General features: G+C 35.5%; 1 protein-coding gene across 2 annotated transcripts; it reads right to left on the reverse strand.

Moving 5' to 3' along the window:
* Nucleotides 1-3,998: 3,998 nt before the first annotated feature.
* Nucleotides 3,999-6,928, reverse strand: ATRZ-1A (RNA-binding (RRM/RBD/RNP motifs) family protein with retrovirus zinc finger-like domain-containing protein). 2 transcript variants are annotated; one of them, XR_005481891.2, is made up of 5 exons: nucleotides 6,693-6,928; nucleotides 6,281-6,399; nucleotides 5,379-5,924; nucleotides 4,821-5,293; nucleotides 3,999-4,730 (listed from the first exon to the last, which is right to left on the reverse strand). XR_005481891.2 is itself a non-coding variant. In XM_039032227.2 (4 exons), exons 2-3 carry the CDS (start codon nucleotides 6,389-6,391, stop codon nucleotides 5,400-5,402), a joined length of 636 nt encoding a protein of 211 aa, XP_038888155.1. In that variant the 5' UTR covers nucleotides 6,392-6,399; nucleotides 6,693-6,928; the 3' UTR covers nucleotides 3,999-5,293; nucleotides 5,379-5,399. The 2 variants fall into 2 exon arrangements, 1 of the variants encoding a protein (XP_038888155.1); XM_039032227.2 differs by having other exon boundaries at nucleotides 3,999-5,293.
* Between the last annotated feature and the right edge of the window lie 18,382 nt (nucleotides 6,929-25,310).

The raw sequence follows: 25,310 nt of genomic DNA on the forward strand, positions 1-25,310 counted from the left end.
TCTCTAAACACATGGAAAGAAATTTTGCTCTATTGTCTTCTGATTTCAATGCTTTTCTCATCAACTAATTCTAAATATTCTAATTTTAAGAGACAATAACTTGTACAAATATAAATTATCATCCATACCATAGCAGGTGTGGGGTATATGGCATACCAATTAAATGAAGAGATCAAATACCAATGAAAAGGCGTGTGAATGTGTGGGCATTGAAATTATTTTTGGAAAACATGCAAAACGGAGAAATAAAACACAGGATAGATATTGCATCTAAAGCATGTTTTACAGGGAAGAGGAGGCTTACCCTTGAAGATCGTCTTCTCTGCAATTCCTCCCCAACAAAGTCTCACATATAGTAAAATGCTCTTTTGAACAAAATCCAAACAAGGGACACTACCACTAGTGTTATTTTGCTATTCTCTAGCAAGAATCAAGATGGTGGGATTTAACCTTTGAAGAAGGGAAGAGCAACTTTACCGAAAGAATTGTTTCTATAAGATTCTTTTAAGAGAGATATTTCTTGTCCGAGAGATGAGAGAATCCTTGTGTGAAAATGAAGTATTTCCTTTTCTCTATGTTTCACACTCTTAAGAAAAGAAGATGGAAGTTGATTGGAGGAGGAGTAACCATTCCCCTCCAATCCCACGTTTTTTTAACTCCCCAGATAATCCCATGGGAGTTATCTTAATTAAAATATTTATTTATCTATATATTAAACCTAATTTAATATATAAATAAATAAATAATATTTATTAATTAATTAACACTTAATTAATCAATAAGTTAAATATTGCATATTGAATTTAAATTATATTTAAATCATTTCAAATATAATCTTCTCTCATAACCTATAATTTAAATATGAATCTCATTCATATTAATTTTAACCTATAGTTTCTATATGAATCTCATTCATATTATTAATATTTGAATCTTATTCAAATATCTCTCTCTCTTATATTACAAGGTTTAATTTTGAATCTTATTCAAAATTAACTTTATATTATAATGTATCCATATACATTATATTAATCTCATCTTATACAATTAATTTGTATTCCCTTATTTAATTTTGAACAATTCAAATTAATTCAAAACTAAAATATTCTTGTTTATCCTTAGTGAGCTATCAAGGGATCTAATGGATCTACCGATTAAAAGTTTCAATGATACAAGATTAATTAATTAAAATTTTTAATTAAATTAATCAAGTCACTCCACTAAAGACCCACAACTGCACTTTTCGAATTGTAGATATATTTCTAAGTCCACAAATATAACCAATCAACAATAAGTCAGCCCTTCATGAATTACTCATAACTAAAACTAGGTCAAAATTATTGTTTTACCTCTGTAATTATATCTAACTCTTTAAGTACCATTGATCCATCTAATAAACAATAAATTTATAATCCAACTATAAACTAAATACTTCTTAGGCTAGTGAGAGGGCAAGACCTCTTTGTTCAATACCTAGAATCAACCCCTAAGGGTGCAACTCATCTACTTACTCTAAAAACAGGAAGGAATGGATTATGTTCCCAGCTCCCTACTTGGATAAATACCTAAAATGGTAGGCATATTGAGTTGACGAAACTAACCACTTTTACCTATTCAAATCAAAGGATTGCCCTCATAGATAGGAGAAGTTCATAACTCACTCAAGATTGAGGTCATGTTACCTATGGTTATCCTATGAAATGTTAATCTCTTTCATTGATGGTGTTATAAGGAGAAATTAATCATTTCACGGTCTGATCTTATACAATCTCTTTGTATAGGATACCCCCACTCTCATGTATTCACATAAACGATTTAAATCACATCATTTGTAACTCTTACAACTCTTGTAACATTTACAAAGTTGGTCATAAACGTAATGTACAAGATAAGGCATCTAACCTTATCCATATACTACTAATCTTTTAGGTTATTACTTGAACATGATTGACATATGTTTACATTTAAGTTACATAAAATAACATTAGATCTTAGTTTATTGGATTGAGTTATGTACAAATAAAATAAAATAACTCTTTATTTTATTAGTTTAAATAATTTCTTTTTATACAATATTACAAACTACGAGATCCACAAGATTTAAGATACTGATCTCAATATTAAAGAACTTCATGGCTGGATCTAGAGCTTATTGGGCCTATACCAAGGCTCGTGATAAGGCTTTCAGGACGTTTTATGCTCAGTGTTGTTGGGGCATTATCTCATTGTGTTGCCCTTCCTAGAAGACCCAAAAGAGGAAAATGATGATTATGGTGCTTCTACGCATGATTAAAGGAGTTTTCTATTCCCTCACTACCTTCTAATTTTATTTTATACATAATTTTTTAATTAGTTTTTTTATTTAGTTTTTGTGAATAGATTAATTTAGTTTGGTTTGTTGAAAACATAAAAACAAAAGTAAGGAATAATATTGTTGATAAGATGTGAGCATGCTTGTTGTTTATTTTGCAAAGTAGCACTTAATGATGATAACTAGAGCTTACCTCTCACTAGCATGTCATTTTTTTTATTTCTAAAAGAGCACAAAACCAAGAGTTGTAGCTAGCTTTGAAGCTAGTACTCCACATGTTTACATATTACTTAGTTCACTAGGAGAGTCTAGCACTTTGTTTTGCAATCTACCCAAATGTGGCAGCTTTCTTTTTTTTTTTTTTTTTTTTTTTTTTTTTCTAACCTTTTTTAAAATGGCTTATTTTTAAAATTAAACACTTTAAAATGTAATCCAAACATACTCTACAACATAAATTATCATGTAACTTTAGACATGAGATTTAAAGTTACATTATTAAAATATTATTTACACAACACCAAATCTCTTATATTAATCACTAAATTACCATCCGTTTGCATTATTAGTATTGTTTTAAGAGAATAGAGTTTTGGTAGTCACGTGCAATACGATACTAAAAATACCACAAGTTTATTTCTAGTCGATAGTGTATGCTTACACTAACTCGAAAATGACTTATAACTATGAAGCTATAAGGTAGTTTTTCTAGAATACCAAAAGCAAAGCATGACATTATTATGCAAGATCATGACCCTTTGTCCCAACCATGGTAACACATGATGCAACCGCCATCTAAAAGAATCTAAAAAAAAGTGCAAAATTGAAAGATGTATTTAAGAAAACATTTGAGAGATGCCGAGTTGATTATCATAATCAGCAATTTAGAAATCAAATCATAGTCTAGATTATATTAGATTATATTTAGAGGAGGCTAAACAAAGATGATCCATAAAAAAGCGTAAACATTGCAACAAAAAGGGATTTAAAATACTATTAAAATAGCATAATCCATCAACTTCGAGAGGAAATGCCAAACACCCCTAAAAAGTTTGAAATCCTAAAACAGGATTTGCAATGATTTTTTTTTTCCAACTACATACGTAAATAATTGGATTCCAAACGGGAGGTAAAAAACTTAGGTGCAAAATAAGATTTGACCATTTGTGTTAAACTACGCTTTCAAATTCAACAATTACTTCTCTTGTTTATTTTACTCCCTATCCATAAAAAATTTCTCGGAGTTACACTTATATGACAATCCTTCTAAAGTTAATTCTAATTTCTCTTTATTTCTAAATAATAAAAAGCTAATAAGTATTACCTAAAAATAGAAGAATTATCAAATAACTCCAACTCCACACAGCTTATTCAAATAAAATTTAAAAAAAAAAAATAATAATAATAATCCTTATCCAAAAGGTATTGATGAAGGAAGCAAAACAAAGGGACATAATAAAAGCTGTTTTTGAAGGGGGGGCAACTTGAATTTTCAGTATTCAAACAAATATGGCACCAATAAATATTCCAGAAACTAAAGTCATAGAGAGGGAGAAAGGGGCAATAAATATTCCAGAAACCAGATTTAAGTGAATTTATCTCACTTAATCTGCACTTTCCTAAAACATCTCAAATAACTCAAACATGTCAATTTTGCTCTTCACCATAAAACAGTTACAGCTAGAAAATGTTTGGGGCAACAAAAATAGTAGATAGAAAAACCATCTCTTCCAGGATGACAGTTGATACAAGAACACAACTATGGAAAAAGAAATCATGAAAAAACAAAAAAAGCCGAAGAAGTTTAAAATATAATTGGCAAACATTTATTGTTGTAACAAATTCATCATGGCAGCAAACAAGGATGAAGATTGAGATACATATGAGTAAATTACAGGTGACACGAGACGGGTTCCTTTGATCGCATTTGGAGAAGAGAAAGAACAACAGAAATAACCCTCAAAGGATTTGAAACCAAACTGATCCAGAAGGTGAAAGGGACGATCATTATAGAAACTCCAAATAAACTTTGAATGAAAACCTCGGGTGCACAGAATCACACATCTGAATTAATCTCCGCAAACAAAACCAAGAAGAACAAGTAGATCCAGAACAGGCAAGAACATCAAAAGTCTCCCCCCAACAAGAACAAAGCGGAAATAGAACTCGGAAATAGATCCGTAAGTGGAAAAGATGGGGCAGCAGTTGCCAAACTCATCAAGAGCTTCCAAACAACTTGCCAGGCATTTTAGCACATGAAATACCGCTCAACCATAAGCCAGCAGGACGTATTTGAGATTAAGTGAGTTTATTTGCTAAATTGCTTGAGCATCCCAAAGGCATTGGTAAATTTTAAGTTTAAAGCGCCCAATTAACAAGAAACTGTATTATGCACCCAATAAGACCATAAAAAGGAACGATGCTGCCAAAAAGTTCACAACATCAATATAACACAATACATAGGTGATATGTCATATTAGGACAGCAAGGCAACAGAAGGAAGAGTAATTACCTGAAAACTCCTCTGGAATTTATAAGACATTGGGAACAACGTTCTGAAAAGGAGATTTCACTTCAAAGTTTCCAGGTCAGGACACAGATCCCTAGTTGTAGCCTATCGAAAGCCAGGTCCTCCCAATATCCATCCAACATCAAAAATCAGGACTAGTTGTATTCTAAAAGAAATTTTTTCAAAATGAAATGGTGCAGCAGTTATTGAAATTCCCTGTATGTGTGTGTCACAAGTAATTCAGCAGCTACAAGGGCACTCAAAGATCATAAAACCAGGTTTGAATGAATATGTCAAGAACACATTAGACACCACACCACTGTACCAAGATACCAAATTCATCACATAGGAACACAAACATGTCAATATTAACGTCAAGTTCTGCACTTCAGAACTCTGATCTGTACTAGAGACAACCTGTTGATAGAAACATTGACACTCTGGAGGACATGACAGCAAGATCCCACCATGTAAAGCTGCATTAATGGGGAGATAGTACAAGTCATCAGTACAAGGCAGCCACAAAGAACCAGTAAAGTTGAGTTGAGATGAGTAACACACCCTAGAAGATAAGTCACAATACTATCCAGAACGAAAGCCACCAGAACCACGTCGCTCATACGGCCCAGAGCGGTCACGGCTATATCGATCACTTCCTGAACCTCCTCGATCACCAGTACTCCTATTGCGCCCACCAAATCTATCTCCATTTCGGTCTGGACCATATCGACCACTGCCACCACCACCACCACCACCACTATATTTGTCATCCCTACCTCCATACCTACCTCCTCTACCACCTTCACTGGGACATTCCCTAGCAAAATGTCCAGGTTTCCCACATTTAAAGCAATCTCCACTGTTAGATCCACGTGCACCACCAGAATCTCGACCTCGGTCACGATCATGATCACGACCACCACGTGGACGGTCACCATCATGATCTCTACCAGAACCTTGGTTTGGTTGAGCCTTATCAACTGTAATACTACGGCCATCTAAATCCATTCCATTCATGGCTTTGATTGCCTCATCCATAGCCTTTTTCTCATCAAAAGTGACAAATCCAAAACCACGTGAACGTCCAGAAAATTTGTCAACAACTACCTGTGAAAGAGTGATGCATTATGAAAATATACAGGTAACTATTGAAAAACCTTAAGCACGCTATCATATCCAATCTTATCAAATTCAACAAGTACCGACCTTACATTTCTTATATTTCTCACATTTCTATATGTAAACATTAATCAATAGAAGGATTGTCATTCAAGGAGTTCTTTTTCCCTTTTCCCTTTTTCATTACAAAAAGAGAGAGTGACGGTACAAATAAGAAGACCCAATGCCAAACAATATCTACCCGAAATATAAATTGAAGAACCGTATTACAGGAGAAAGGATTAAGACGAATATCGCTAAAAAAGAACGACAGAACAGTAAGGACAAGAAAACAAATCAGATACCTTGGCTTCGACAAGATGGCCAAACTTTTCAAACGCCTCTTTCAGACCTCTGTCAGATGTTGACCAAGAAAGGCCGCCAATAAAGCAGCGATACTCCACCTCGTCAGCCATTAAGAGAGCTTCATCGAAGAACCGTAGTCAAAACAATTGAATTTCCCAAAGTGGGTACAGTAGCGAAGAATTAGAAAAAAAAAACCCAGCATCAAAACCCCGCAATTAACTTGTGAAATTGAACAGATTTAAAACAGAAGAAAATACTCAAAACTTTCTGGATCCGAAGAATCAAAAGACCACAATTAAGCTGATTAAGGAATTGGACACATATCAATTCGATACTGATATCCAGCAAATTGAAGTAACAAAAGCATATAATTAAGAGCGAAAAAAGGATAGGCAGGAGAATTGAGCTTACAATTTGTGAAGAACGAAAGCAAAACCTAGGAATTCGATTCGGTAACGAGAGAACCTAAAAAGATGGAGAAGGTAAAGTGAGGGTGAGATGGTTAAACTGGTTGTAGGGCAAAAGAGCCAGTCAACGAATTGAAGACCTTTGTAGATGCTTCGATTTATGAATCCTCACGGTGGGTCATTTTAGTGGACTCTCCTCACTTTCTGGGCCTAATAACTTCTGGCCCAAATTCAGAACTTTTTATAGAAATTACTTTTTAGATTTTTATATAAAACACTCTCTTTCCACATATATTTCAAAAATATCTTTAAATTTGAATTTTTTTCCCAAAAAAAACAACTTTTAATAGTATTTTTAAACAAATTTATCCTTTTTATTATTTTTATTTTTAATTTTTATATATATATTTCCCTATTTACGAAGCCTTCTTAATGATAGAGAGAGAAATTGCATTTATTATAGAGAGAGAAAATGCATTTACTATGATCTTTATCTATTTTCAAATTGAGAGAGAAAATATATTTAATATAATTTTTTCATTTCAATTGGAGAGAAAAAATGCATTTAATGTTTGATTTTTATATTATGTGATATATTTCATTTTTTGTTTTGAATACTATTTGTTTTCATGTAATATATTCCATTGTTTATTTGGCATATATCTGATGTATTCTGATATGTATATGTCCTTCTAATCAGGTATCGCTTGTGTGCCTATAATATATTCCTCCGATGTTTGATATATATGTCATTCTAATGCAATTTTTATATGATGGTCTGACTTATTTGACTTTATCTACTATAGTTCATTGTTTATTTTGAGTTTATTTATATTTTGTGTTATTCTTTCATATATACCATAGTTTAGATTCGTGGTTATTTTTAAACATACATTAGTGTTGGGGTTGATGCCCTAAATCTTGTAGGATCCTGTAGTTTGTAAACACCTGTATGAACAAACATTTTGTGATTTATAATATGAGATATTTTATTCACATCAGTCTATGAATATATAAGATATTTTAGTTGCATTAACCACAAACCAATAAACTAAGATCCCTAGTTATCGTTGTAACTTAAGCATGTATATGGAGACATACAAGTGGATCGTGCCTTAAGTGATAACCTAAATGATCTGTAGTATATGGATAAAGAAGGGAAACATTATCTTGGTGATATTACTGAGACGACCCACTGTGTAGATGTTACAAGTGTTGTAAAGTGCTACAAATAATCTGATCTTGATCATTCATGTGGAGACATGCGAGCGGGGGTATCCTATACAAAAGAGTTTGTATAAGACCGGACCACGAAATGTTTAGTCTCGTTATATAACGTCATTCATGACAGAGACTTTCATTTCACTAGGATGACCATATGTGACATGACCTTAATCCTGAGTGAGTTGGGAACTACAGCCTATGAGAGCGGTCCATTGATTTGCATGGGTGCAAGTGGCCAGATCGCTGATTCAAACCTACCACTTTAAAGATTCGTCTGATTGGGGAGATGGGAACTCAGCTACACAAGACGAAATTCACTCTTTCCCCGAAGTAGGGATAAGTAGATAAATTGCTCCCTTAAGAACTGATTCCGGAGTTTGAACAATGTGGTACCACAACTTCTCATGGCCCGAGAATTGATCACTCATAGTGAGACTATGATGTATTTTTCATTAGAGGAATCAGTGGTACTTAAGGAGTTAGATGTAACTACAGGGGCAAAATGGTAAATCGGCCCAGCTGTACTTACGAGAAATTTATGAAAGGTCATTGTACTGTTGATTGGTTATATCCAATGGACACAGAAATATATTTGTAGTGCGAAGAGTGCAGTTGTCGGTCTTTAGTGGAGTGTTCGGCAGTTAACGAATGGTGGATATTGTGATTAAAGAGTTTAGTCAGTTATTCACGTACCGCTAGAGCTTCAAGTTACAGGTCCATAAGGTCCCCTTGATAGCTCAATAGATTCATGTTGAGAATTAGTTTTTTGGTTAGTTTGAAATGTTCAAATTAACAAGAGGGAATTTGATTATATATGATATAATTAAATTGATTCAATGATATGTGATATAATTGATTTGATGTATTAGATACATTAATTGGAGAAATTAATATAAATATGATTTATATTAAATGCAATAAAGGAGAAAAAGTACTATGGTTTAAATATTACATATGATGTGATATTAAAACTATAGGTCATAAATAATATATGATAAATTAGTTATTATATTTATTTATAATAAAGCAATTATAAGATAATTGTTTGGTAGTTATTATTTTCTCCTTTAACCGTTTGAGTGGGAAGTTTTTAAGCAGTTTTAATAACTGAAGGATAAAAACGAAAATGGTTTTCATTTTTGAGAATCGGAATTCACATCGATCGAAAAAAGAAAAACTATACGATAGCTTTTGAGAGAGTAAACGATCAAGCTCCTCGTTACTAGACGATAGCTCCTCGTTTGATATACGATTGAGTATCCAACTCTATACGATAGACGTTTCTCATTCTCCCACTTACTTCATCGTGTACTCGATCATTTAGTATCTCCTTCCCTCTACCAAATCCACACAGAGACCGCACCTCTTGGATTCTCACACCGAGAATACTAAGGTAGCCTATTGGTAGTGTCAAGCTGCTATTCGAGGGTCGAGGATCGAGTCTTACTTGATTGTGTTCGAGGATCTGACAGTTCATGATTTTCACTGATTGTTCATTGTGTTCGTGTATTTGATTAAGTTTTCTTGGACATGAGACTGGTGTTGATCGAGGGAATACTCGAAGAATAGTTCTTTAAAGGTATATCACTTGATTCCCTATGTATTTAACTTAAAAGTGTGTTGTAATTTACTCGATGATGCATAACTCAGTTTAATAGGATTAAATTGACTAATAAAAGATTAAAAATGTACCAAATCTATCTATAAGGGACCTTTTGTCTAAGGCGGGTTCTGTCTAGGCTGGGTATTTAAGCTGACGGAGACAGAACACGCCTACCTGGGAACCTACCTGGAAAGGTGAATTAGATAGATTTGCTGCATGCATGCAAATTTGATGATAATTTGTTAAAGTGTTTAGTAAGACTTCATTTGAACTTGTGTAATTATCAAAAGCAAGAGTTGTTTTTTAGCAAATTAAATTCCCACTCAGATAAAATCAGTAAACGAATTGTCTAAGTTAATGAAACCTAGGTACTTGGGGTATATGATACTTCACTTAAACCTCTACACGTTTCTCTCTAAAAGTTCACACCGTGAGATCGATCCTCGGCCTCGAGGCACCCTAGGGTTGTCCTCCTAAAGTATAGTGTTTGGGGTCAATACCAAGGTGGAGCGGGACGTGTGACAATATATTCCACAATCTCTCTCATCAGGTTGGATGACGTTTTTGTGCATCGCCTCGAGACACCCTGGGAGTGTCCCCCTAAAGGATGGCAGTATTTGCACAACTCTTTATCTGATCTCTTGAAAAGGATAAGGTTGCTTTAGTCTCTTATCCTAATCTGTTTTTCCCTACGGTGGACACATTAAGGCGGAACTTTAGGGCCTAAAATGAGGGGTTACACTTACGCGGAATTGTTAAGGTTGTTAACAAATTCTAGATCGAAAAATTGTGACTGTTAGAGTCAGTTACAAGAGTTATTTCTGTCTAATGGTTGAGAATGTCTCATCCCAGCAAAGGAGCACTTGATCACCCCAACAGTGACTTTTGTCCTGCCTCGCTAGGGTATCATCGCAAAATAGATGTCATTTCACTTAGGGTACATTAGAACTATTTTGCTAAAAGACTAAAATTGGTGTTAAAAGTGGTAATACAAATAGACTTATTAAGTTTGTTCTTATTTTCGGCAACTTTAAAATGGAAATCGCCACTTTAGCTTTATTGGCTGCTGATAAACTGACTGGTGATCATTACACTAGTTGGAAGAACACGATAAACACCATACTTATCATCGATGACCTCCGATTCATCCTGATGGAGGAATGTCCTCCCATTCCACCTCAGAACGCTGCTCAAAATGTTCGAGAGGCTTTGAGAGATGGACATGGGCGAATAAGAAGGCTCGAGCTTATATCTTGGCCAGTATGGGAGACGTTTTGGCCAAGAAGCATGAGCACATGTTCATTGCACGCGAGGTCATGAAGTCCCTTAAGGGCATGTTCGAACAATCGTCCGCGTAGCTCAGGCATGAAGCTCTAAAGTTCATCATCAACTCCAAGATGAAGGAAAGTACATCTGTTCGTGAACATGTTCTGAACATGATGGTCCACTTTAATATGACAGAGATGAACAGGTCTCGCATCGATGAGGCCAGCCAGGTTAGCATAATTCTGGAGACGTTGCCAGAGAGTTTCCTCCATTTTGTTAGCAACGCTGTTTTGAACAGGGTTGACTACACCCTTACACTCTACTCAACGAGTTGCAGACATTCCAATCCTTGCTGAAAAGAATGGAGAAGAAGGGTAGTGAGGTAAATGTTGCTTCATCTTCTAAATATTTCCATCGAGGTTTGACCTCAGGAACTAAGTCTGCACCTTCTTCTTCCAGCACCAAAAAGCAGAAGAAGAAAAAGAAGAAGAAGAAGAAGGGTAGTAAGGGGAAAGGGAAGGCTTCAGCTAACCCACCACTTGCCGCTCCACGGGGTAGGCGACCAGCGCTGGTTGACAAGGGAAAACGTTTCCACTATAATCAGGATGGGCATTGGAAGTGAAACTGCCCATGATGGTTGAAGGAAAAGAAGAAAGCCAAACAAAGTAAATATGATTTACTAGTTTTGGAGACTTGTTTAGTGGAGAATGATGATTCTACCTGGATTATAGATTTTGGGGCCACTAACCATGTTTGTTTTTCATTTTAGGGGATTAGATCCTAACGGCAACTTGAGGCTAGTGAGAGAACGATGCGAGTTGGCACCTGGCACGTCGTCTCAGCTGTGGCAGTGGGAGGCCTCCAGTTGACTTTAATGAATAGGTTTGTCATTTTGAATGATGTGTATGTTGTTCCCGAGTTAAAGAGGAACTTGATTTCTGTAAAGTGCTTGCTTGAATGTAAACAAAAGATTCCCTTTTTATGTGGATTATGTGGAAAAGGTCCCCTGTGGAAAAAAAATTATTTGCTGAGCCGGAAATAAAAAGAAGACTTTTCGGATTTTGATTCTTTGCTTGCTTGAATGTAAATATACTCTCAATTTTTCGGTGAATAAAGTGTTTATTCTGAAAAATGGTGTTGAGATATGTTCAGTTAAACTAGAAAATAATTTGTATGTGCTAAGATTATTAGCAACAAATTCCCTCAATAACATAGAGATGTTTAAAAATGTCGTAACTCAAAATAAGCGACTTAAAGTTTCTTCTAAGGAAAATGCTCAACTTTGGCACCTTCGTTTGAGGCACATCAATCTCAATAGGATTGAAAGGTTGGTGAAGAATGGACTTCTAAACAAGTTAGAAGAAATTTCTTTACATGTGTGCAAGTCATACCTTGCAAGCAAGATGACTAAAAGACCTTTTACTGGAAAAGGTTATTGAGCCAAAGAGCCTCTAGAGTTAGTGCATTTAGACCTTTGTGGTCAAATGAATGTAGGAGCCAGGGGAGGCTATAAATATTTCATCACTTTTACTGATGATTATTCGAGGTATGTGTATGTTTATTTCATGCAACATAAGTCAGAATCCTTTGAAAAGTCCAAAGAGTTCAGGGCTGAGGTTGAAAATGCATTAGATAAATGGATAAAAACTCTTCGTTATGATCGGGGTGGAGAGTTTTTGGAATCTGAGTTTCAGAACTATTTGATAGAACATGGAATCATTTCCCAACTCTCAGCACCTAGTACACTTCAGCAGAATGGTGTATTGGAGAGGAGAAACAAAACTCTGTTGGACATGGTTCGGTCGATGATGAGTTACGCTTCCTTACTAGACTCGTTTTGGGGTTTTGCAGTAGAGACTACAACTTACATCCTCAATTGTGTTCCTTCCAAGAGTGTTGCCAAAACACCTTTAGAGTTGTGGAATGGGCGTAAAGCTAGTTTGTGTCACTTCCGTATCTGGGGTTGCCCAGCACATGTGCTTGAGGCTAATCCTAAGAAACTGGAACTACGTTTGAGGCTGTCTCTGTTTTAGGCTACCCCAAAGGGACACGAGGGGGTTACTTTTATGATCCTAAGGAAAACAAAGTATTTGTGTCGACAAACGCTACCTCCTTGAAGAGGATCAGATAAGGGAGCACAGTCCAAGAAGTAAAATCGAGTTGCGTGATCTTTCCAACGAAACTACTGAAACTTCAATAAGAGTTGTTGAAGGGCTTGCTACCTCAACAAGAGTTATTGATGGGAGTTCATCTAGTAGGTCAAATCCACCTCAAAAGTTTAGGAAACTTCGACGTAGTTGGAGGGTTGCGAACCCACATGTTCGTTATATAGGTTTAACTAAAATCCTGGCTATGGTAGTCGATGGCGAGGTTGAGGATCCGTTATCTTATCAGAAGGCAAGGGAGAATGTTCACCGAAATGAATGGGTCAAAGCCATGGATCTCGAGATGAAGTCTATGTACTTCAACTCTATGTGGGATCTTGTAGATCAACCTGATAGGGTTAAACCTATAGGTTGTAAATGGATCTACAAGAGGAAACGGGGTGTCGATGGGAAGGTGCAAACCTTCAAGGCTAGACTTGTGGCAAAGGGTTACACCCAGGTGGAGGGAGTTGACTATGAGAAGACTTTCTCACCTGTTGCCATGCTTAAGTCTATCTGCATCCTTCTATCTGTTACCTCATATTATGACTATAAGATATGGCAAATGGATGTCAAGACTGCCTTTCTGAATGGTAATCTTGAGGAGACTATTTATATGGTGCACCTAGAGGGATTCATAGCCCAAGGTCAGAAGAAAAAGGTTTGCAAGCTGAATCGGTCCATTTATGGGCTAAAACAGGCATCTCGATCTTGGAACATAAGGTTTGATACTACGATCAAATCTTACGGCTTTGACCAGATGAGCCTTGGGTCTACAAGAAAATCATCAACAGTTCAGTAGTTTTCCTAGTGTTATATGTAGACGATATCCTACTCATTGGGAATGATGTAGGTTTACTAACTTCAGTTAAGAACTGGCTAGCAACCCAATTCCAAATGAAAGATTTGGAAGAGGCTCAGGTTCTTGAAATTCAGATCTTTTGGGATCAAAATAACAAAATGCTACCACTGTCTCAGGCATCGTACATTGATAAGATGTTGATCAAGTACTCGATGCAGAACTCCAAAAGGGGTCTTTTGCATTTTCGGCATGGAGTTACATTGTCTAAGGAACAATGTCCTAAGACATCTCAAGAGGTTGAGGAAATGAGACAGGTCTCTTATGCATCTGTCATTGGCAGTTTGATGTACTCGATGTTATGTACTAGACCTGACATCTGCTACGCTGTGGGGATGGTCAGTAGATATCAGTCTAATCCAGGACATAGTGTCGTCAAGAACATCCTCAAGTATCTTGGGAGAACGAGGGACTACATGCTTGTGTATGGATCTAAGAATTTGATCCTTACCGGATACACAGACTTCGACTTTTAGACTGATAAGGATTCTTGGAAATCCAATTCAGGATTTGTGTTCACTCTTAACGTAGGGGCTGTAGTATAGCGAAACACTAAGTAGAGGTGCATCGCAGACTCTACTATGGAGGTCGAGTATGTAGTGGCTTATGAAGCTACTAAGAAGGCTGTTTGGCTCAGGAAGTTCCTGACTGATCTGGAAGTTGTTCCAGACATATCTAGGCTCATCACCCTTTATTGTGATAATAGTGGTGCTATGGTGAATTCCAGTGAGCCTAGAAGTCACAAGCGCGACAAGCATATAGAGCGGAAATACCATCTCATTCACGAGATTGTGCATCGAGGGGATGTGATAGCCACGAAGATAGCTTCGGAGCACAACGTTGTTGATATGTTTACAAAGGCCCTCATAGCTATAGTTTTTTAGGGTCACCTGCAGAGCATGGGTCTACGGGACCGACCGCAAATGGACTAGGGCAAGTGGGAGATTTTGTACTAGGCCTTAGTGCCCTATTTTATTGTTTTGCGTACTTGTAATGTGATTATCTTGTACATCCCACTAGCTTTAAGACAAGTGGGAGATTGTTGGGGTTGATGCCCTAAATCTCGTAGGATCCTATAGTTTGTAAACCCTTGTATGAATAAACGTTTTGTGATTTATAATATGAGATATTTTATTCACATCAGTCTTTGAAATATGAGATATTTTAATTGCATTAACCACAAACCAATAAACTAAGATCCATGGTTATCGTTATAAGTTAAGCATGTATGTAGAGATATACAAGTGGATCATGCCTTAAGTGATAACCTAAATGGTCTGTAGAATATGGATAAAGGAGGGAAACTTTATCCTGGTAACACTACGGAGACGACCTGCTTTGTAGATGTTACAAGTGTTATAAAGTACTACAAATGATCTGATCCTGGTCATTCATATGGAGACATACGAGCGGGGGTATCCTATGAAAAGGAGTTTGTATAAGACCGGACCACGAAATATTTAGTCTCGTTACATAACGCCGTTCATGACAGAGACTTTCATTTCACTAGGATGACCATAGGTAACATGACCTTATGTTGGAATGTATCAGCAACAGCGGAAGCAACAAGGATCAATAAGCACTCTAATTCATTAATTTTGGCAGTAACTAAAGCATGCTCAAGCTATAACAAGAGGGTTTCAAGCCATACCTTTGTAGAACTTTTTCAACTCTTGATTCTCAGCTGCAAACTTCTCCAAATCCTTCTGTAGACCACCTCAAGATCTTCCCCACTATTCTCTTGGAGCTTTAGATTAAGTTGTGGGACTCAAAATAAGCTTGAATGAAGGAAATTTAAAGAAAAGCTCATTGTTGCCACCACATGAAGAACAACTTCTTCAACACGATTTTCCCAGTAAAACTCTATATTTGCATGTCTTAATTTCACTCTAATCTTCTCAATATATCGCAAGACCTTCATGCAAAGAAGATGACTGCATGAGATGCAGCTCATGCTTGGATTTATTTAAGCCAAAATGAAATGGGTTTTGTGTGAGCAAGTTGAAGGCTTAATGGAAAATCCCATAAATCCATTTTGTGTAAATTTTCCAACTTTTCAATTTTTCAATTGATTTAAAAAAAATAATTTCTAAAATTAAAAATATTATTAATTTTACAAAACTAATTTCTCAAATTAATTTTCTTAATAAAATTAATAAATAATTATTTAAACAATTTAAATAATTCTAATTAATTTAATATCTAATATTAAATTAATTTTACACAAATCCACCTTCATATATTTAAATCATATTTAAATATAAATTCTCCTATTCCGTTTAATTCTTAAAATTAAACGTGTAATTATATCTCATATAATTACTAATCCCTTAATTCTAATTTGAATGTTTCAAATTAACTTATCACACTACTCTAAAGCTAATCCATTTACGAGTTAGTAGGGAGACCTCGCGAACCTATAGATTATGGGCTCCAACGATCCGGGATTAATTGGCTAAACTCATTACACTGAATTAACCCCCATTCGTTAACTAGTGGGTCACTCCACTTAAGCCCATAGTTGAACTCCCCTCACTATAGATATATTATGTCCACATGATTTAATCATAATTAGTAAGTTGACCCCTCACAGGTTGTTTGTAATAACGGCGGAGTCAAATATTTGTTTTATCCCCGAGATTACGTCTTGTTCCTTAAGTTCTTACTGATCCTCTGATGAACAACTAGTTTGTAATCCAGTCACTAAACCAAAACTCTCTCAGCCCAGTGAGAGAGTGGGGCCCCTTGTTCAAGACCTGGATTCAGTACTTAAGAGAACAACCTTTCTCCTATCTCTAAATCGGGTAGGCGTGAGTTTTGTCTTGCACCCTATGTCCCCAGCTATCTATTCGATCTTACCCCTGAAATGGGAGGCTTATTGAGCTGGTGCTGTTGAGCCAACCCTCACCTATGCAAATCTAAGGATAATCCCGAATAAACAGAAGTTCATAGATAGCTCAGGATTAAGATTGAGTTACATAGGTCATCTAAGTGAAATAGTCTGTCTTATATAGTAAACAATGTTATAAAGTAAGAGTGACTTATTTCTTGATCCGATCTTGTACAAACCCATTTACACAGGACACCCCTACTCCTCATGTCATAACATGTACGAATTAGGATAACTTCGTATGTAACACTATACAATTCTTTGTAACAACTACAGAGTAGGCCGCATCTAATAGTGTTATCAGAATAAGGTACCCAACCTTAATCATGTACTATAGATCATTTTTGCTATTTACTCGAACTTGATCATGAAGGATCTCTTAACGAAGAGCATCCATGAGCGCATTCAGATCTTTCCAATTTCATTGTGACTGAAATACAACACATACATTCTAACAGACAGTTATTCAAATTCACACTAATTAAAGGCATGCTTCAAACAATAAAAATACAAAGGAAAGAGTTTTCATACCAGTTGAAGACCCTCTTCAAACTTTGAACTCAGACGCAGCAGAAGAACCTCTATGCAAACTCTATCGCCCACAACAAACCAGTCGGTTGTAGCAGCATGATCGTCTACACGAACGACAGCAACACGAACAGTCACGAACAAGAAAGTAGCGGGAACGACACTACCAAATGGAGCCCTTGGTATTCTCGGAGTGAGAATCTAAAGTGAGGTCTTTGTTGAATTTGGTAGAGGTCGGAGATAAGATAAATCGTGTAGACGATAAGCAAGTGGGAGAGAAAGAGCTATCGTATAGCTATGTGCTTATCGTTTAGAAGAAGCTACACAATCGTATAGGTTTTACTAAGCGATCGTTTAATAAATGGAAGATGATCATTTAGAAAATGTGGCACAGTACGATCGTTTACGAAAGCTAAGCAATCGTTTAGACGATGAACAACTACCGTATAGGCTCTCAAGCTAGGCGATCATTACGTTTTTACACTGATTGCGAATTTTCGAACTTTTTGCAAAATGAAACAAATTTTCATTTTATTCTTCGGTTACAATAACCGAATTCAGATTCTCCCACTAACGCATGACCGAGGAGAGGTTTTCGGCCAATTATCATATAATTAACAATTTAATAATTAATGAATATAATCATATTATATTCTTACCCTATAATTTGATATCATATATCTACTATAGTAATTTTTCCTCCACTTGATATAAATCATATTTATATCTAATTTCCTTCAAAATAATGTATCCCATACATTTAGTCAATTATATCATATATAATTAACCAGTTCAACTATATCATATATAATAGAACTCCCACTTGTTAATTTGAACATTTCAACTGACCCAAACACTGATTATCGACTTTCTCCAAGCTACCCAGGGGACCTAATGGACCTGTGGCTCGAAGCTCCAACAGTCCATAAATAGCTGACTAAACTCTTTGGCCATAAGATCCACCATCCGTTAACCGCGAGACATTCCACTAAAGACCAATAACTGAACTCTTCTTATCACAGATATATTTCTATATCCATCGGATATAACCAATCATGAGTACGATGACCCTTCACAGATGCTCGTAAGTACAGTTGGACCAATTTACCGTTTTTCCCTTGTAGTTACATCTCACTCTTTAAGTAACACTAATTCCTCTAATGAACAATTCAACATAGTCCAACTATGTGTGAACACCTCTCGGGACAAGAGAAGGTGTGTGGCGCTACATCATTCAAGCCCTAGAATCAGCCCTTAAGGGAGCTATCTACCTACTTACCCCTGCCTTGGGGAATGAGTGAATTCCATCTTGTGTAGCTGAGTTTCCAACTCTTGTTATTGATTTTAGGACATCAGCCCCAACAGATCCATCTTTATGTCTCTACATAATGTTCAAGTATTCATATAATAGTTATGGATCTTAGTTTACTAGATTTAGACTTTTATGTATGCAATTTATAAAATCAATAATAAGTTTATTGACTATAGAAAATGTTTATATTTTTACAAACTTCAACATCTTAATCTTGAGTGAGTTGAGAACTCCTGCCTATGAGGGTAGTCATTTGATTTGCATAGGTGCGAGTAGCAAAATCGTCGACTCAAACCTACTACTTTAAGGATTAAGTAGATAAATTGCTGGAAACTCAATCTTGGGGAGCTGGAAACTCAGCTACACAAGACAAAATTCACTCATTCCCCGAAGTAGGGTTAAGTAGATAAATTGCTCTCTTAAAGGTTGATTTTGGGGCATAAACAATGTGACGTCACACCTTCTCATGGCCCGAGAAGTGTTCACTCATAGTGGGACTATGATGTATTTTTCATTAGAGGAATCGGTGGTACATAAGGAGTTAGATGTAACTACAGGGGAAAAACGGTAAATTGACCCGCTGTACTTACGAGCGATTTGTGAAATGGCATCGTACTGTTGATTGGTTATATCCAATGGACATAGAAATATATCTATAGTGCGAAGAGTGCAGTTTTCGATCTTTAGTGGAGTACCCGACAATTAACGGATGGTAGATATCATGATTAAAGAGTTTAGTCAGTTATTCACGTACCGTTGGAGCTTCAAGTTATAGGTCCATAAGGTCCCCTTGGTATCTCAATGGATTCATATTGAGAATCAATTTTTGGGTTAGTTTGAAGTGTTCAAATTAACAAGAGGAAATTTAATTATATATGATATAATTAAATTGATTCAATTATATGTGATATAATTGATTTGATGTATTAGATACATTAATTGGAGGAATTAATATAAATATGATTTATATTAAATGCAATAAATGAGAAAAAAAAAACTATGGTTTAAATATTATATATGATGTGATATTAAAACTATAGATTAGAATATAATATGATAAATTAGTTATTATATTTATTTATAATAAAGTAATTATAAGATAATTGTTTGGTAGTTATTATTTTCTCCTTTAACCGTTTGAGTGGGAAGTTTTTAATCAATTTTAATAACAAGGATAAAAATGAAAATAGTTTTCATTTTTTAGAATTAGAATTCACATCGATCGGGAAAAAAAAAGCTATACGACAGCGTTTGAGAGAATAAACGATCAAGCTCCTCGTTACTAGATGATAGCTCCTCGTTTGATATACGATCGAGTATCCAACTCTATACAATAGACGTTTCTCATTCTCCCACTTACTCAATCACCTCCTTCCCTCTACCAAATCTACACAGAGCCCGCACCTTATGGGTTCTTACACCAAGAATACCAAGGTAGTCTCTTGGTAGTGTCGAGTTGTTGTTCAAGGGTTGAGGATCGAGTCTTACTCGATTGTGTTCGAGGATCTGACAGTTCGTGATTTTCACTGATTGTTCGTTGCGTTCGTGCATTTGATCGAGTTTGCTAGACTAATGTTGATCGAGGGAATACTCAAAGAATAGTTCTTCAAAGATATGTCACTCGATTCCCTGTGTATTTAACTTAAAAGCATGTTGTAATTTACTCAATGATGCATAACTATTCTTGTTTGATTGTAAATGTGTTGTTCTTTCACAATGGGTTTGGAACGATCTGCTTCCACTCAATGGTTCTCTTGTTTAAGAGTTCTTTCAGTTAAAATATTTGTCTTAGATATTTGCAAATATTCTTACCAATATATTATACTAGTAAGATTGACTAAATTCCATTTAAGTAAAGGAGATTTTCAAAAATAGAAAAATAAGGAAAAATACTTACACAAAATAGTAAAATTTAATCTTCTTTAGTAGAGGTTAATTGAAATGCATTCCAAAAGTGTTGGGGTTGATGCCCTAAATCTCATAGGGTCCTATAGTTTATAAATGTATATAAACTCATTGTTTATTTAATAAAATATATGATATTTTATTTCGAATTTTGTTGCATTAATCACAAATCAATAAACTAAGTTCCAAGGTTATCTCGTAGCTTAAACATATATGTAGAGACATGCAGATGGATCATGTTTTAAGTGATAACCTAAATGGTCTGTAGTAGATGGATAAGGCTGGATACCTTATCGTGATGACACTACAAGTATAGCGTGCTTTGTAGATGTTACAATTGTTGTAAAGTGCTACAAATGATTTGGTCCTAATCATTCATGTGTAGACATGTGAGCAGAGATATTCTATACAAAAGAGTTTGTATAAGACCGGACCACAAAATGTGTAGTCTCATTATATAACATCGTTCTTAATAGAAACTTACATTTCATCAGGATGATCATAGGTAACACGACATGAATTCTGAGTGAGTTGTAAACTCCAACCTATGGAGACGGTCCTTTGATTTGCGTGGGTGAGAGTGGTCAGATCGCCGACTCAACAAGCCTACCATTTTGGGGACTCGTCTGATTGGGGAGTTGGGATTACAACTACACAAGATGGAATTCACTCCTTCCTAAATGTCGAGATAAGTAGATAAATTGCTCACTTAAGAGCTGATTCTAGGGCTTGAACAATGTGGCGCCACACCCTCTCTTGCTTCGAGAGGGGTTAGTCATAATGGGACTATGATTTATTGTTCATTAGAGGAATCAGTGGTACTTAAGAAGTTAGATGTAACTAACTATAGGGGCAAAATGGTAATTTTGGCCCAGTTGTACTTATGAGTAACTTGTGAAGAGTCGTTGTACTGTGGATTGGTTATATCCAACGAACATAGAAATATACCTGTAGTGCGAAAAGTGTAGCTGTCGGTCTTCAATGAAGTGTCCGACAGTTAATGGATGGTGAATAATTTAATTAAAGAGTTTGATTAATTATTCACATACCGTTGGAGCTTCAAGCTACAGGTCCATGAGGTCCCCTCGATAGCTCAACGAGATTATTGAGAATCAGTTTTTTGAATGATTTGAATTGTTCAAATTATTTGAGGGAATTAATTATATGTGATATAATTAAGTTAATTATATATGATATAATTACTATAATGTATTTGATACATTATAATATAATGTATTGGTGAGAAGAAATAAATATTTGAATATGATTCAAATATTAGTTATGTGAATTAGATTCATATAATTAAAATTTAATATAAATGTGATTTATATTAAATGTCATTAGTGAGAGAAAAGAAACTATAAATATACTGTATATGATACAATATTGAAACTATAGTTTATATGATATATTTGATATAGCATATAGTTTAATATATATTATATGATAATGTAGTTATCATATGAATATATATTAAATAAATAAATTATTTATTTATTATTAAATAATTATTTTATTTTTTATTTTAAAATTAATTATGGGGAGGCAACTCCCTCCCCCTCTTTTCTCTCCACCACAAGACGTGGTTAGGCTGGTTACTGGTCTTCCTCTTCCTCTTGCAAGAAAGGAGAGTAAGAAAAAAATAATGATGATAATAATAACACAGAGAAGAGTTCTCAGTTTTTTCCAATTTTGCATTCTCTCACAAAATTATTCTTCCCTCAAGCCAAAATCACCGGAGCCCCACACACTCCTAGTTTCTCAACCCTGTAGTTATTGAGGTTTCTAAGTGGTAGTGCCAATTGGAATTCGAACGTTTCCTATGAAGAAGGTCTTCAAATGTAGGTTTTTTGAAAACCCTAATATCCTTTTCTTTTCCTTTTAATTTAGCATGTTGTGTTAATTTTGATAAATGCATGATCTGTACTTCGTCTCTGTAAAAAAAAATTTTCCAAAAGGAATTGGGATTTGGGACGATCTCACTTCCGCTCAAGGTTCCCCTTACAAGGGTTCCTTCAAAAAGTGCATTCTTTGGGCTTAGAATTCAGTTAGTTTGATGCTTTTTATGTTTAATTATAGAAAACCGAGCAATTAAATCGGAACAAGTAATTTTGAGGATAAAATGACCATTCTGCCCCTAGACCAAGTGTAATTACCCTCTCAAAAGTATAACGTTAAGCTGAAAGGCAAAATCAAACATTTGGGGAGCGTAAGGCTTGAGCGTAGCTACACTGCCCTATTACGCTGAACAGCAGAACTATACAAACAGATGAGCGTAGCGACACTCTGGATTGAAGCGTGCATCCATCATCGTAGCAACACTGACTCGCAGAGTAAATACGTTATGAGTAATACTATTAAAAGGAGCCTTCTGCCTTCATTTGAAGGAAACGCCAATTCGTGAGATTTTAGACCTAAAATTGAGAGAATGTCATCTAGAGAACGAAGCTATCATTGAGATTGATCTCAAATTCAACAACGAAGGTTCGAGAGATCAAGATCATGACACAACGATGGTGAAGGGAGATTTCGCAATCTATCTACTTTTCTTCCTTATTCTCTATGACAATTTTCTATGTTAGATCTTTACTTTTTATGGACTTGAGTAGCTAAATCTCTCAATTCTAGGGTGTTTGTCTTTGCTATGAATTCAATTGATTAATTACTTGATGTTTGAATTAATTGTTTAATGATTGAATTTTAATTTCTCCGTATAATCTATTTGTTTGACTGATCATTGAACGAATACATTTTGGGATGAATTTCCTGCTTGAGAAAGAGAGGTTTAGCTGGAAATGAGCAATTAAACTGATATTCGATAATACATGAAAATGACTAGAGGATAATAGGGGTTGAAAATGAATATCAATTTTAATTTCTCCGTATAATCTATTTATTTGACTGATCATTGAACGAATACATTTTGGGATGAATTTCCTGCTTGAGAAAGAGAGGTTTAGCTGGAACTGAGCAATTAAACTGATATTCGATAATATATGAAAATGACTAGAGGATAATAGGGGCTGAAAATAAAGGAACAATAATGTGGCAACGTTGTAATATTGAGGAAGAAACTCAATTTATTGTAATTATGCTAGAATGGATTGAGCTTGAAAAAGGATAACCTCATCATAGACTTTTAAGCTCATTCGATCTAAAAAATTGATTGATATGTTAATAACTTATTCGAATTTAATAGTGAAACTATTGGGGTTGATGCCCTAAATCACGTAGGGTCCTATAGTTTGTAAATATTATTGAACAAACTTATTGTGTATTTAATAAAATATATGATATTTTATTCATTGTCTATAAAATATATGATATGTAGTAGATGGTTTGTAGTAGATGGATAAAGTTTGGTACCTTATCCTTGTGACACTACGAGTATTGCCCGCTTTTCAGGTGTTACAGTTGTTGTAAAGTGCTACAAATGATCTGATCCTGATTATTCATATATTAGACATGCGAGCGGGGATATTCTATACAAAGGAGTTTGTACAAGATCAGACCACGAAATGTTTAATCTCATTATATAACGTCGTTCATAATATAGACTTACATTTCACATGGATGACCATAAGTAACATGACCTGAATCCTGGGTGAGTTGTGAGCTCCTGCCTATGTGGACGGTCCTTTTATTTGTATGGGTGAAAGTGGCTAGATCGTCGATTTAACAAGCCTACCATTTTAGGGATTTGTCTGATTGGGGAGCTGGGATTGTTGGGGTTGATGCCCTAAACTCTCGTATGGTCCTGTAGTTTGTAAACACCTGTATTGAACAAAAGCTTGTGATGTAATAATATGAGATATTTTCTTCACTATTGTCTATGAAACATGAGATGTTTTATTTGCATTTACCACAAACCAATAAACTAAGATCTCTGGTTGTCGTTGTAACTTAAGCATGTATGTGGAGACATACAAGTGGATCATGCCTTAAATGATAATCAAAATGGTCTGTAGTATATGGATATAGGAGAGAAACCCTATCCTCGTGAAACTACAGATACGACCCGCTTTGTAGATAGTTACAAGTGTTGTGACGTGCTATAGATGGTCTGATCCTGATCATTCATGTGGAGACATACGAGTGAAGGTGTCCTATACAAAGAAGTTTTTATAAGACTGGGCCACGAAATGTATAGTCTTGTTATATAACGTCATTCATGACAGAGACTTCACTTCACTAGGATGACCACAGGTAACATGACCTTAATCCTGAGTGAGTTGGGAACTTCTGCCTTTGAGGGCAATCCTTTGATTTTCATGGGTGCAAGTGGCCAGATTGTCGACTCAAACCTACCACTTTGGGGATTCGTCTAATTGGGGAGTTGGGAACTTAGCTACATAAGATGGAATTCACTCCTTCCCCGAAGCAGGGGTAAGTAGATAGAATTGCTCCCTTAAAGGTTGATTTCGGGGCTTGAACGATGTGGCACCACACACCTTCTCATGGCCCGAAAAGTGTCCAATCATAGTAGAACTATGATGTATTGTTCATTAGAAGGATTAGTGGTATTTGAGGAGTTAGATGTAACTATATGGGCAAAACGGTAAATTAGCCCAACTGTACTTACGAGCATCTGTGAAGAGTTATTGTACTATTGACTAGCTATATCGATGGACACAGAAATATATCTATGGTCAGAAGAGTGCAGCTGTCGGTCTTTAGTGGAGTGTCCGACAGTTAACGAATGGTGGATCTCTTGACTAAAGAGGTTAGCCAACTATTCACGTACCGTTGGAGCTTCAAGCTACAGGTCCATAAGGTCCCCTTGGTAGCTCAATGGATTCAAGTTGAGAATCAATTTTTGGGCCAGTTTGAAGTGTTCAAATTGACAACAGAGAATTAGGTTATATATGATATGATTAAACTAGTTCAATTA

Source organism: Benincasa hispida, chromosome 5, assembly GCF_027475165.1.
Source record: "Benincasa hispida cultivar pf3 chromosome 5, pf3_genome.v1.1, whole genome shotgun sequence".
Taxonomy (NCBI): Eukaryota; Viridiplantae; Streptophyta; class Magnoliopsida; order Cucurbitales; family Cucurbitaceae; genus Benincasa; species Benincasa hispida.

Coding starts and splice junctions, on each gene's coding strand:
- ATRZ-1A (XM_039032227.2), bottom strand. CDS start 6,391: ATGGCTGACGAGGTGGAGTATCGCTGCTTTATTGGCGGCCTTTCTTGG. Junction 5,925..6,280: donor GCCATCTTGTCGAAGCCAAG/GTATCTGATTTG, acceptor ACTCTTTCACAG/GTAGTTGTTGACAAATTTTC.